Source organism: Chrysoperla carnea, chromosome X, assembly GCF_905475395.1.
Source record: "Chrysoperla carnea chromosome X, inChrCarn1.1, whole genome shotgun sequence".
NCBI lineage: Eukaryota > Metazoa > Arthropoda > Insecta > Neuroptera > Chrysopidae > Chrysoperla > Chrysoperla carnea.
The window spans coordinates 29,638,608-29,654,085 of NC_058342.1; the positions used below are offsets into that span (position 1 = coordinate 29,638,608).

At 30.3% G+C, this 15,478-nt stretch overlaps 1 protein-coding gene across 1 annotated transcript; it reads right to left on the bottom strand.

Moving 5' to 3' along the window:
• Positions 1-1,957: 1,957 nt before the first annotated feature.
• On the bottom strand, positions 1,958-15,158 carry LOC123302690. Its single transcript, XM_044885726.1, has 5 exons — positions 15,140-15,158; positions 12,812-12,883; positions 4,454-4,941; positions 3,053-3,421; positions 1,958-2,204 (listed from the first exon to the last, which is right to left on the bottom strand). The coding sequence occupies exons 2-5, from the start codon at positions 12,855-12,857 to the stop codon at positions 2,094-2,096; spliced, it is 1,014 nt and encodes a 337-aa protein (XP_044741661.1). The 5' UTR covers positions 12,858-12,883; positions 15,140-15,158; the 3' UTR covers positions 1,958-2,093.
• Between the last annotated feature and the right edge of the window lie 320 nt (positions 15,159-15,478).

Below are 15,478 nucleotides of genomic sequence, written 5' to 3' on the forward strand. Positions count from 1 at the left end.
AACATACTAAATACATCAAACAGCAATGTTTGCAGTGATATTATAAAAACATGCAATAATTAGCAATAAGAGGGTCTTTCAACAAGAGGAATCATTTCAAATTTCCCAACTTTTTTTTAAGTGTCAACATACAACTGTTATTCGATTAAGTTTGGTAAAAAAAACTAGGAGAGTTTTAGATATGGATCGATACACACTCACGCAACGTTTATTTTCAGCAGAACGACTCAACATATCACAACAGCTGATGAAGACTTTGATTAGACGCGGAGATCGTACATTTTTAGACCTTTTTCTTTTGGTCTACGATAAATTTAAAGTCTACGCCAATGTTCCAGTAAATATTCAAGCCCTCAGATACAATATTAGAGAAATGCGAAAATTTCACGAAAAATTTAATCAAAAGAATGGCCAAATACAAGATAGACCCGCGGTGGAGGCTTTTTTCACAAAAATATTGTGTTTGTGTTTTTTTAATTTTAAATGACAACTATTGTTGAAAGACCTTGAATAATTATGACAAATAAAATGCGCCTGATTGAATGCGCTTGTCAAATAGATTTTTTTTTCTATATAAATATTTACACTTAAATGCAACCATTAACGCTTTAATTAATGTGTGATTGTCTTAGAAAAATAGTTATTTATAATGTGAATATATAGCTAAGGAGTTGACATACATTTTTATGTAAAAATCCTAATCTTATGATTGTTGATAAGTGAAAAATTATTGTTTCCTTTACATTTGGCTGATAAACCCAGCGTTTTCAAGTTGGTGGATCCTGGGCTGTTGGAATAAATTAACATGCAACCACGTGATCAGATAAAAATTTTAATTCCCCATCCAGCAAACATTTTTAGTATCAAAAAAGGGAGTAAAATTAAAATATTTTTCTGACCACTTGGTTATTAGGTTCATTTGTTACTCGATAACACCCAAGAGGTTAGGCAGACATTTTTAATTTCAACTTCTGCCTTGTAAACGCCAACTTTTCCAGCCAAAAGTAATATAACGATCGGACGATTAGGAATTTTACATAATAATAAATGTTACCTCTTTAACTAATAAGATGAATCGGTAGAAATGCATACAAATCCTTATGAGTTTTGTACATGGCTGGGTTCTTCCGACTCACCCTGTATATATAATATATAAATTGTAAAACTCACTAAATTATTTACAATAAAAACGGACATAATATTTTATATTGCATTTATGAAACATCACATAATCAGTATTGGACTGAAAATTTTTGGTTCAGAAACTATTTTTTTGAAAAGGATTCAGTATGAGACAATTAGTATTTTTGAAGAATCATAATTTGTAATTCTGCTATTCGAATAATACAGAAATCTTTAGTAATTTAGTAATATGTCAATGTAATATTGTAACTAAAATCAACTTATTACGTTATATATAGTTGATCGGGGTGGTTTTTGGCCCTTTTTGGGAGTAAAAATTACAATTTTACTATTTAGTTTACAATCGAACGGAAATTACAATATTACGGTGGCATATATATTCCATGATATCGATGAAGAATCAGGTTTTGTATTTGGCCGATACAAAAATTCTCAGACTTTTACAGAAACTGAAAAATTCTCGGACATTTCTCTAAATTTTTCCAAATTGATTGCCACTTTGTTAAAACTAATCTCTAACATGCGATTGTCAAGTTTACGAAAAATTAAAATATTTTGATTCATTTCTTATAAATAGTTTTCGCATCCAGGTTTTCTACAACAATAAATGAGCTAAAATTGATTCAGAGCTACTCATTTCAAATGAACCAATTCCAGAATCAAAATTATTCAGTCCAGCATTACACAAAATATTTTTTTTTTTCTATTTATATTATTTTCATCTTTTTTTTTTTGGGAAAATATTTTGATTTTTCTTTTCTTAAAATATCTAATAAAAAATAAAATATTTCTTATTTTTTTAAACAACAATTATTAGTTTACCTATTGTGAAGTGAAAAGTTAGTTTGTGTATGATATAAAGAGAAGGAGAGGGGGGGAGGGTGAAATTCATCGGAGGGGTAGAAAATTAACATTAATATAATTCAAGGAATTTTATATACCTATATAAGTTATAGTTTTGTATGTTTAACATTATCGGTCCAATAGTTTTGGATCGTCATCGCTTCTAAGCTGTTTAGGAACGAATCATTGTCCAAACTGTACATTTCTTCAGAATTTTCCTGGAAAAAAAACATATGAAATAAATATATATATGAAAATTTAATAATACTAAAAAGATGACGAAGTCTTGGGAAATTGACCCATCCAAACAAACTTTCGCTCAATTTGGAGAGTTCATAGAGACACCCAAAGCCTTTCGTAAAAAACATTTCAACATAAAAAAGGTAAAGGAGTTGAGAATTGGATTAATTTCTGGACTGTTGAGGAGCATCTTTCATAATTTTTGTGTCATTTAACTTATTGGCACTATACGAGTGCCAGACACCTCTCTGATTAGGGCTCATGATTGAAAGTTGAAAAGGACCGTTCATTCGTCGCTGTTGTCAAAATTGTCAGAACGTGAAGCATTTGGAAACGCACTTTCATTGCAAATAACGAGTGAATTTTTGACTTCCTGTCCGGCAATGTGTTTTCGTCAAAGTTTAACCTTCGTGTAATATTGAAGAGTATGGTTCCAAAAGTTGGGGGCTAAATTTTTCATTTTGTTGGGAAAGAAACAAACAAAATTAGATAAAATATTGCGATGATTCAAAAATCGATCCTGTAAATGTGAAACAAATCGTTGTAGGGTATGTAGATTTTAATCCGGAAATAATCTTCAACTATTCAGTGGAAATGCGTTGTTTCATAAATGGCTACATTAATAATAATAATAATATCTTTCTGCTGTCTAGAAGATTATTTAAAACTTTACGAAAAGTAATGATGAATTAGAAAAATTTAAATAAAATTTGTATATTCGGAAACGGAATGTGAAACTTTTCATATTCAGCAACATTAATCGGAACTGTTTAAGTAATGACATCGAAAGTCGGATTAAAATATTGCAATAAAATTCGTAACTTACCCGCATTGTACTATCATCAATATATCCACTCGAATCTAAATTACTACTTTTATCATTCAAACTTTGTGGTTTATTTAAATATCTACGTCGATATAAAACGAAACTAATTGCTCCAATCAATACACCAAATATTAAAACTCCAAACGATGCACCCGTAATTGTTGCCACTGTAAATATTGAATTTGGATTCTCACGTGATTCAATGATATCGGTTGATGCACCCACTTTCTCTTGTACATTAATTTCATCGGTTGGCGTTACATCGATATCATCGATTATTAATTCTTTACGTTTTTGATCATTTGCTAACGATAATGTTAACGGATCTGTTGTATTTGAAGCAATGATTTCGTCATGATAGACAGTATCCTAGAAAAAGAATGTGAACAAATTGATTTTTGTATCGTCAAATCATTTTTATGGCCGAGGTATTGGGAAATCAAACCACCCAAAATACGCATACAAATTTGCAACTCTAACTCAACTTGGAGAGTCCGTGGAGATACCCAAGCCTTGAGAATCGCAAAAAAACATTATATTTCAACATAAAAAGGGCAAAGGGGCAGAAAATTGAATTGATTTTTGGATTTTTGAAAAGAATTGATTGATTTTGAAAAGCAATGATTTCTATAGCAAGATATTTCGGGATGTTAAGTAGAACTTGATCATTAAAATTTCGCGGCAGATATGTGGCAAGCTAAGTTCTAAGAAATTGCCTTTAGATAATTCAATTGTGCTTGGGTAAAATTAATAAGGATCCAGTAAAAAGAATGGTAGGTAGCTCAATGTAGGGGGAATCTGGGCACACCACTCCACATTTTTACGTGTAGAAGCCGCTGGAAAATTTTGAGCAGTGTTCGCCTTGAAAGATATCGCGGTACAGAAACTTTGGGCACTTTTACTGTTCATATGGTACCATCTGCTTACCAGCAGTAAGCATTCCCTGTTTCCAGGAAATGGGTTCTGAAACTCTATCTAACGTGCGTTTGTCAGAGGACGCAATTTTATATTTTAGATATCAAGGAGGAGTTAGTGTAAAGTTAAATCCAAATTTGTGGGGTTATAGCCTTTGTCCTCCGGCCGCCATTTTTGAAAAAGAATACAAATGATTGTTAACTCCCGAATTAAAAAAAAGGGTGTTATAAGTTTGATCGCCATGTGTGTGTCTATGGTATCGTAGCACTTAAACGGATGAACCGATTTTAATTTTTTTTGTTTTATTTGAAAGGTAATTTAACGAAGAGTGTTCTAAGCTATGTTTCAAGTGCAAGTTTAGGGTTCCGTATCCAAGAAATTTGTCGGGGGTTTTTTATATTTTGTAAATTTCAATTAGATTTATTTTGTTGCAAATAAAATTCTTTTTGAACTTTGGTAGGTAACTTCCATATACAAAATACTTACATTTAACGTTTTATTACCATCTGCAATACCAAACGTTGAATTTGGCAACAATGATTCAATCAATTCCGAATGATTAAAATGATTCAACATTCGTATATCTTCATGTTGAATTGAACCGGTAGCATTTTGATCCGCTACCACCATACTCTCGTGCAATAAAACTTTCGTCACATTACTTTTCACCGTTGAACTATTTCCAGGATTCGTCATAGTAATCTGATGTAATTGCTTTGGTATTGTTGTATCAATTGCTTTGGGTGTTCTTGTCTCTTTAACCGTTGTCTCATTATTATTGATGATCACTGATGTGGATCGATTCTTTTGCTGTTGTTGATTTGTTGTTGTTGTTGCATTTGAATGTAGTAATTCATCATCGTTATATTTAATTGTTGATGTTGATAGTATAATGGAATCATCTAGCGTTGTTGATTTATTGTATGTGGAATTATAGGAAGGGTATGAATTTGACACTTGAATTGAGCTGATTACTGAAATAATATAAAATAAAAAATATATGTTATTAATCATACTTTAAGTCTATTAATTATGGTAGCACAGTGGAACCTCGATAACTCGAATCTCGAAAACAATGCAAAAAAAATTTTTCCTTTGGAATTTGATCAAACTTGGTGGATGGGGTAATTTTGAACCAAAAATTATGAAAATCGGATTAATTTAACGATTGGATGCAGAGTTTCTGAGATATCGCAATATTTGGATCGATTTTAGTCCGTATCTCAAAAACTATTCGGCCAGTCATTAAATGCACCCGATTTTTGTACTTTTTGGGTCAAAATTACCTTATATACGGAGTTTTATCGAAATTGGAGATCAAAAAAATTTCTCAATTTTTTGCAATTTTTTTAAGGGGTACCCCTTTGAAAAAATCGAGAAAAACGCAAAAAAAAATTTTGCTTTGGAATTTGATGAAAGTCGGTGGATCGGGTAATTTTGACCCAAAAAGTATAAAAATCGGGTTAATTTAATGATTGGATGCAGAGTTTCTGAGATATCGCTAAATTTGGATCGATTTTAGCTCGTATCTCAAAAAATATTAGACCAGTCATCAAATTCACCCGATTTTTGGACTTTTTGGGTCAAAATTACCTTATATACTGAGTTTTATCGAAATTGGAGATCAAAAAAATTTTTCGATTTTTTGCAATTTTTCTAAGGGGTACCCCTTTGAAAAAATCGAGAAAAACGCAAAAAAAATTTTTGTTTCGGAATTTGATGAAAGTCGGTGGATGGGGTAATTTTGACCCAAAAAGTATAAAAATCGGGTTAATTTAATGATTGGATGCAGAGTTTCTGAGATATCGCAATATTTGGATCAATTTTACCTCGTAACTCAAAAAATATTAGACCAGTCATTAAATGCACCCGATTTTTGGACTTTTTGGGTCAAAATTACCTTATATGCTGAGTTTTATCGAAATTGGAGATTTAAAAAATTTTTCGATTTTTTGCAATTTTTTTAAGGGGTACCCCTTTGAAAAAATCGAGAAAAACGCAAAAAAAATTTTGTTTTGGAATTTGATGAAACTCGGTGGATGGGGTAATTTTGATCCAAAAAGTATAAAAATCAGGTTAATTTACTGATTGAACCTACAGAAAGTTGCAATATAAGCGAGTATCATGGACAAAACTCTAACAAAAGTTAGAGTTCCCACCAAAAAATTAAAATCCATAAAATTGTGAACAAAAGGGAAGTTAACTGAGGGCTATAACGTGATAGTCTTTGTTTTTATAGGAGAAATTACCCAGCAAAGTGAGCGGGTATCTGCTAGTACATAATATAAAACAAAGTCGTCAAAATTTTGACTTTACGAGCGATATTTCGGAGCGAAAATCTTTCGATAAGAGAAAACTGATCAGCCTAAACGTAGACTAATAAACATCGGTGACAACCCATATTATGCCTACTCATAACTTAACATTAACCGTATTAATTGTGATTTAAGTGTAATTGATATCCAATTCAGTATATACAAGGTTTTTAAACAATTAATTCCATTAATTGTTATATTTACTTAATACTTGTTGGTTTTTTCAAGTTTTCTGTCATTTAATACAAATACAAAAAAAAATTTCTAAATGTACAATAGACCGTTTCACTTGAACTAGCACCCTGATTAGGTACCTGGTAGTACCTGAGTTAGTACCCATCCAACAAACAGTTTACATACAAAAATACAAAAAAGATACTTGAAACAATATGATAAAATTTTTGAAATTTTGCATATACTTTACATAAAATTTAAGAAATGACTATTAAAATATTTTACAAATAATTATTTTTTAATAACCATTATTTATAAATTGCCCATTAATTTTTTTTAATGATCTTATATATTATTACTCTAGCAAGTTTTTTCCTGTCTTACCCTCAGCATTCACTCCTCATGATTCACTCTTCATTTTCAAGCTCATTATGTCTAGGCTTTGCGAAAAATATACTCGCGATCAAAAAATGTACCGCTTAGGAAATGACTAAGCTAATTTAAAAACAAGTGAAAACAAACAATTGACTGAGTTAATTGTTGAAATACCATGTATAGACAATGTTGATTACTCTGTCACATTACACATACATACATGTCACACATATAACTGATATTTCCATATAATACATACTATACAATTTCCGCATAATTTGCGCTCTCACGAGTAAACAGTGATGTTTATGAAAAAATGTTTCAAACAAAAGTTGTTTATTTTTTATAAGAAACATTTTTTACGTTTAAACTTTTGTTCTATCTCTAACGATTTACAAGACCCAATTGACCTGTGTTGCTCATTTACGAACTCGACTTTTTACGTCCTAAGTACGCTATAAAAATTTCAGCTTGATATCTCTTTTTGTTTTTGAGTTATCGTGATGACAGACTGACAGACGACAGACAGACAGAAAACCGGAGATGGACTATTCAGGTGATTTTATGAACGAACACCTATACCAAAATTTTGTTCATAGCATCAATATTTTTAGGCGTTACAAACTTGGGACTAAATTTAGTATTATACCTTAATATATTTCATATGCATGGTATAATTAAGTTGTTTTTAGCCACGGGTACCGGTAGCTCGGGAGTGTAATTCCTCACGGGCCGAGCTAGTATTAATAAATAATTTTTATGCTAATAAATTTCTATGACGTTTGTTTGTTTACCTACATTATTTAAATTTTACACTCGATGTAAGTAAAAAACGACAGTTCTAGTAGGATATGACCATCCTTTTCTATTTATTTTCACCGAGTGTAGAAGTGTATGAAAACGCAAAAATAAACAATATTTCGTTTTTTTATAAAAATTTAAAATTTATACAAAATTAAGAAAGAGATTTATTTCAAAACCTTTTTTACGTTATCTTGAAAGCAACTCCAGCAGAGAAAATTTGGGTTTTTTATTCTTGTCTCGATAGAATCGTATAGTTTCATTTTACTTAACACCAACTTCATCAGGAGACGCCTCTGCTTCTAGGTGACAAGATGTTCTTATTGAGGGCAATGAGGTACTCGACTCATTCTTTATTAATATTCCTGAACTGAAATGATAGGAATTGCTTTTTTCTCGGTTTTTAAGGTTTTGCATACCTTTTACAAAATCTCCGCATTAAGTTAAAGTGTTGAAAATCTGTTAAGTTAGAGAGTTGAATTGGTTGTTGACTATTAGTGTAACTTTCGTAAATGTCAACTTCCGAACACACCTACCAACTATTGTTTATAGAAATATCAAGAATTCCTGCGGTTTTTAAGATATTTGAGATGTCGGCTTGCTAGTCGACCCCCCTTCATGTAAATATTTCATGGCTGCAAAAAAATGAAACAACAAAAATCTGATTTCAATAAAAAGTATCGAATCATAAGAAGCACCTATACTCTGCGCATATATGACAGAGTACATATCAGAGAATATTATTAAGTTTAGTAACGCTTAGAAATATTAATGATACAAACAAAATTTTGGTTTAGATGTTACCAAAGTAGTATGTTTCTTAGATGTTTTTCAGTTCGCGCGACGTCAAAAGTGACTTAGAATTCGTAAACAAACAATCCAAGTCAATTGGGTCAGTAGGGCCCATCATTTAAACCGTAAAAGATAGAAGAATAGTACAACACAAAAACAAATCTCCATGAAAAAATAAACAACTGTTACAAAAATTATTTTCGTAAACATCATAGTTTTCCCGCAAGGACGCAAATTAAGACGGAATAGTAGTTTCGGTTAGGTTAGGTTAGAGTGGCTGTCCTGGGGTGGGACACACTTAGACCATAATGTCCGTTGTGATACCGAAAAAGAGCTGGCCCATTCCCGGCCACTACTCCATGAACCATTTGAAACTGTTTAAAAACAGCAGGAGAGCTTTGACGTCGACGGACTTTAGGTCGGTGAGGTCGTCAAAGAGAGTCTCAAGTAAGTCCATCTCCTCATGACAACTCTGGGCAGTGACAGAGAAGATGAGACATTGTCTCCTTCTCCTCTCCACTGTGACAGCTCCTGCAGTAGTCGTAATACACTGCCAGGCCCAGGCGTTCAGCATGTCTGCCGTCCAACCAATATCCTGTAATAGCCGCAACAACTTTTCGAACAGACGCCCTTGGAATGTATGACGGAATAGTATAGACATACAGAATATTTTAACAATTAACTCAGTTAATTGTTGATTTTTTTGACTTGTTCATCTGAAATTATGCATATACTATAAATAGAATTTAAAAAATGAATATTAAAATATTTTTTTAAATAAAAATAATAATTTTTTAAATAAACAAATATTTATTAAAAATTTATTTTTTTTTATGATAGGTACTTAATAATTGTTATGCTTATAGTCACAAGTATGTACATGTACTGAAGGACAAAACGCAACAATAAATTCAACTAATTAAAACGAATTAAATTAAATATAAAAAAAAATGAAAGTAAGAATTTTTATATTATAAGTACTTCTTAGATTTTGTATTGTCATAGATCAACATGAAACGGCATTGACCCATTGAAAAATACAATATGGTCATTAAAAGACTTTTTAAGAGTTGACATGTCTACTACATTTTTCATTTTAAGGTAATTCACCCGTAAACACGTTATTAGGTGATATTTAAAAAAAATTATAATTAATGAATCATTGGTCAGGCGACATAATTTTCATATTTAATATGCAGGTAATTAACATGCAATTAAATGGTAAATAGAGCCGTCTTAATCACATTGGGCGCCGAGGTGGGCGAAAATCAACCTGCGCCTCTTATTAATACAAAAACCCTATCTAAAATAAAGTTTTTTAAAAATCAAAATCAATTTTTCTGGCTTATTAGTTACATAAATTATAATCCCAAGGAATTTAAAATTTCTGGATGACCGATTTTATCACTAATATAAGAACCATTCAAAATATCTCCACACAACTATCAATTTGAATGTCTCGGTAATGTATTTTATTTCGTCGCCAATAGATGTCAGGAAGACACATAATTTGCAATCAATGTTTCAATTTTTTCTAAAAACACCTATAAAACGACGTTTTCTAAAAATGAAACCATGCTAGATCGATTTTTCCCCCCAAAAGCCCCTTACATACTAATTTTCATGAAAATCCGATGCGCCGATTAATCGTTTCCAAATCGGAAACGGCCAAAACGATTTTCATGAAAATTAGTATAAAGGGAGCTCTTGGGGCGAAAAATCGATCTAGTTTGGTTTCATTTTTAAAAAACGTTGTTTTATCTGTGTTTTTATGAAAAATTGAAACATTGACTGCAAAATATGACTCTTCCTGACATCTATTGGGGACGAAATAAATTACATGACCGAGACATTCAAATTGGTAATTGTGTGGAGTCATTTTAAATGGTTCCTTGTATTAGTGATAAAATTTGTGCTTTTTAGATGAGAAAATACCGAGTAAAGCTCGGTCATTCAGGTACTGAAACATTAAAGCTTGTTGCTCACAAATATTTTAACATATAAAGGCCGTTTCATACTATACTAGGTTTGATAATTGTAAGTAATTTTGTAAGTTATAATCACAAAACGGCAAGGTTATTATTACATGAAAATTGTCGTAAAAAATTGATTTCGGTAGATTAATTTTCCTAAAAACATAAATATCCGTCCTTGATTCAGTAATAACAAACGACTTTAAAACTAAAATTTGCAATTGTAAAACTAATTGATCTAATTTTTAATTGTTCAAATCCGGGGTTTTAAATTTAAATTTATAAACAGGAAATTTTCAAATATCCTGTTATTCTTTTAATTTAAAAAAAAAACGTTACTTCACTATTTTTATTTATTCATTTCTTTCAATTAAGGTTATGCGACCACTACCATTTCTTCTTAACTCAAAATTTAACCGGAAATATACAAATTGAAATTTTGAATTTCTAGTTTGACAAGTGAAAACAAATAATTGACTAACTTAACTGTAGAAATACTCTGTACGTAGAAAGTGTTGAATGTCATTGCTTACATTATTTTTAATAAATTAGAAGAGTTTAAAAAAGCAAAACATTTATGGTGGCCTTTCGACACAACCAAGTAAATGGTTTTCGAAAATTTCGAAAGTATTTTCTACGTTTTTCGAGAATGTTTCACAAAACAACTAGTTGAAGCTACCTGTAAATTTTCAGCTTCCTATCTTTTATAGCTTTCGAAAAAATGGACATCAAAGTTTTGTCCTAATTTGCGCTTTCATGAGTGATGTTTAGAAAAAAACGTTTCAAACAAAAGTTGTTTTTTTTTATAAGGAACTATTTTTATCTATAACAGTTGAAATTAACTTTTTTGTTTCTAACGGTTTACAAGAGGGGTCCTACGAACCCAAGACCCAATTGCGCCATGTTGCTCATTTACGAATCTGTATTCTGACCTCTATTAATGGAACCCTCTGTAAGTGAGACAGATATTTATTTATACCTCGATATCTGAGACACTGGGTAAGTTGAATACCCCTATAAGTGAGACAAATTTGTAGGCCCCTTCATGTCTCACTTAACCAGATTTCACTGTACTTGAATAAAAATCTTTGTACTCTTTTCTTCGCAATTGCGAAACAATAAGGTTATCTGCACAATGGCTGTGCCATTAAAAAAAAATACCTCGCAAAAATATGAAATATAATTTATGCGTCTATTGTTAATTGTCTCCCATTCAATTTTACGTATTGTTTTGAAGGAGATCATTTAAAATTGCTCATTTACTTGCTATTCACATTAAAGAAAAACTATTAATTTTTCACCATCCCCGCCAATGGATTCGTAACCTACGTCAAAAATGCTTTAGTTTAGTTTTTTTTTCTGGCGATCTAGGAGCATTTTTAAAAAACGGCACTAAATTTCAATAATACGTCTAACTACTTCGAAAAGTGCGCCGGATATGCAACCACATTTGCTCACATTGTTTCGCTTTGGTTTTTGAGTTAAAAATAAACGCATTTAAACAACGATCATGACGAGTTTCTTGCCCCTCGAACATTTTTCGATTATCCATATAGTTCGCCCCTGTCTATTTATTGATCGTGCCCCCTAATTTGACTATTGCACAACTTCCTGTTCCTAGCAACTTTTTAACCACAATAGGACTTCCTGAAAATTAACCATCATCCAATTTTGTTTAACGTAATTGGGAAAACCGAATTTTATATTTTATTATGCACTTCCTTTAGAAAACAGTATTGAAAAAAAAAAATTAAGATCATACAATTTTAAAGAATTAAAAACTATAGTTAAGCCGATTGCCTTGGCTTCAATTGCGGTCGACTTCAAATACTTAGATATTTCGAAATTTTTATTACATCTAATTATTGAGTACAAAATTTATTTTTTACTTTTTCTAATCAAAAAAGCTGAAGATCGCAACATAGATAGTTTTCGAGGAAGTTCAAAGATTTCTTTCAAAATTGATCCAAAAAAGTTGATTGATAATGAATAAAAACCGGTATTTTTAAAAAGTTTCTACAATAAGATCCTGTGATTTTGGAAAAGTCGAAAGACTTTCTTATACAGCAAGAAATTTTATTTCCTTCACGATCGTAAAGTTTATTTTTACCAGTTTCGCTTGTTTGAATTTAATCCAGAACCATGTTAAAAAAAAAAACGTAAATTATAGTTAAAAAAATTCGAAAAACTATTTATTTTCGATTTTAATAACTCAGCAAGTATGACCGAAATTAAATTTTATATTATAGAAAAACTATTTTCCACAACAATAGGGTGATTGCTTTGAAATTCTACCGATTCTTTTTAACTATTTAAGGAAGTGGTGGCAACGTTTTTCTGTTTCCCACTGCGAAGGAAGTAAATTCATCAAAGCCTTTTCGGCACTTAAGTATCTAGAAAAATTTTAAACTTACCAAAAAACGTTATCCAAAACCAATGCATCCAATATGGCATAATCATCTTCTCATTTAAAACACTGACATTATCTAAAAAACGAGAAAACATTTTGAACAAAAAAATTTCCCAAAAGAAAATCTTTTTTTACATCAAAGTATTTTATCAAAAAACAATCACTTTCTAATCACTGTCACACCAAAATGAAAAATAAATTTTTTTTAATCAAAAAAACTACATAAACAGTTTTCACTTACTACGTATTTTCCTAAATAAAAAAAATTTAACACAAATGACTAATTTTGTAGTATCCTATCAATCACGTGGGGGGGTACATAAATAAATAAAAAGGTATTTTCTGTTTTAAACACGAAAATTAGTCATCAAAATACATTAATTAACAATTCATTATCTCATCAGTTAAGAAAAAAAATATGAGAAATATGTTAATTAAAACGTTTGATAAAAATTATTAAACAGCTCAAACATAATTAAAACAAATATCAATTGTTTATTTAAAAATTTGCATACCGATTAATAGTAATTTATTAATCAAACTACACAAAACACTACTACTTGATTACTCGATCAAATATTCTAATCAAGTTTTTAATGAAGTTTATACATTAATAAATATAGTTTTGATGTTTGACATATGAAATATCAACCATTTTATTTATGATTTAAGTAATAGCAAAAAAAAATAAAAACAATTATAGTCAATATTTATTTTTAGGCATGTTTATGTTTTCGTAGCGAATTTCTTATCAATGAGTTGTACATTTTTAAAACGACTTACTCTAATATTTGTAAATACTGTGCGAAGGTAGTGTCATCTTTACGGTTAAATTGTGAAGTTGGTAGTACAAATTAATGGGTGGTTTGAAACTTTGATAAATGTTTTTAATATCCCGGAAATATAAAATGATGAGTAATCTATCATAATAATAATATATCCCCGGGAATACCTATTAGTTAATTCATACTCATAGGATAATTTTCTAGGTGTAATACCAAGAAATATAAATTATTCTTTTATTTCGAGTTAGTTGAAAATTTCAGCAGTTTCACTTGAGGTTTTATTAAGATACTCGCTGACATTGCAACTTTCTATAGGTTCAATCATTAAATTAATCTATATAATAATTTTTATACTTTTTGGTTCAAAATTATCCCATCCACCGAGTTTCATCAAATTCTGAAACACAAATTTTTTTGTGTTTTTCTTGATTTTTTCAAAGGGGGGAAAAAATTGCAAAAAATCTAGAAATTTTTTTTTATCTCCAATTTTGATAAAACTCAGGATATAAGGTAATTTTGACCCAAAAAGTCCAAAAATCGGGTGCATTTGATGCCTGGCCGAATATTTTTTGAGATACGAGCTAAAATCGATCCAAATATTGCGATCTCTCAGGAACTCTGCATCCAATCATTAAATTAACCCGATTTTTATACTTTTTGGGTCAAAATTACCCCATCCACCAAGTTTCATCAAATTCCAAAGCAAAAAGTTTTTTGCGATTTTCTCGATTTTTTCAAAGGGGTACCCCTTAAAAAAATTGCAAAAAATCGAAAAATTTTGTTAATCTCCAATTTCGATAAAACTCGGTATATAAGGTAATTTTGACCCAAAAAGTCCAAAAATCGGGTGCATTTGATGACTAGTCTAATAGTTTTTGAGATACGAGCTAAAATCGATCTAAATATTGCGATTTCTCAGAAACTCTGCATCCAATCATTAAATTAACCCGATTTTTATACTTTTTGGGTCAAAATTACCCCATCCACCGACTTTCATCAAATTCCGAAACAAAAATATTTTTTGCGTTTTTCTCGATTTTTTCAAAGGGGTACCCCTTAAAAAAATTGCAAAAAATCGAAAAATTTTGTTAATCTCCAATTTCGATTAAACTCAGTATATAAGGTAATTTTGACCCTAAAAATACAAAAATCGGGTGCATTTAATGACTGATTGAATAGTTTTTGAGATACGGACTAAAATCGATCCAAACATTCGATATATCAGAAACTCTATCCACTCGCTTCGCTGTACAATTGCAATTTTAAATATAAAAGACTATTCGTTATAAACTTCACTTCATTTGCCATCACTTATTTCCGCTTAGAAAAAAAATAAAGAACATTTAGTATTCTAAATTCTAATACACTTGCACCCACCGAAAGGATTTAATTGAAATGGTAGTGACCCCCACATGAAGTAGCATCAAATGATATCCCATTTGAAAAAATAAACTAAAAATCCTTTACAAGAGTATAGAAAAAAATACTTTACAAGAGTATAAAGTAATTTTTTTGCTCTAAATAAAAATATAAAAAAATTTACATACATGCGAAATACAACAAAAGTTATAATTGAAAATCAGGAAACCCAATCACAAATTATATTACTTTCAATAATGTCAATCGTTCGATTGATAATACATTGTTCACTCGAGAGTTGAAATATTAAATTTTTGAAAATAAGCGATTTATTAAAAATGATAACAAGGAACTAAAACTGTATACAATAAACTATAACAGTACACTACACATTACTTGTTCTTTAAAAACACATGTAATTATTTATCATATTAATAATTAATATCGTATTTCATTTTATAAATATTACAATGATAAAATTGCAAATGTAAGCATTGTCAGTAGACATAAAATACATAGCATAATCA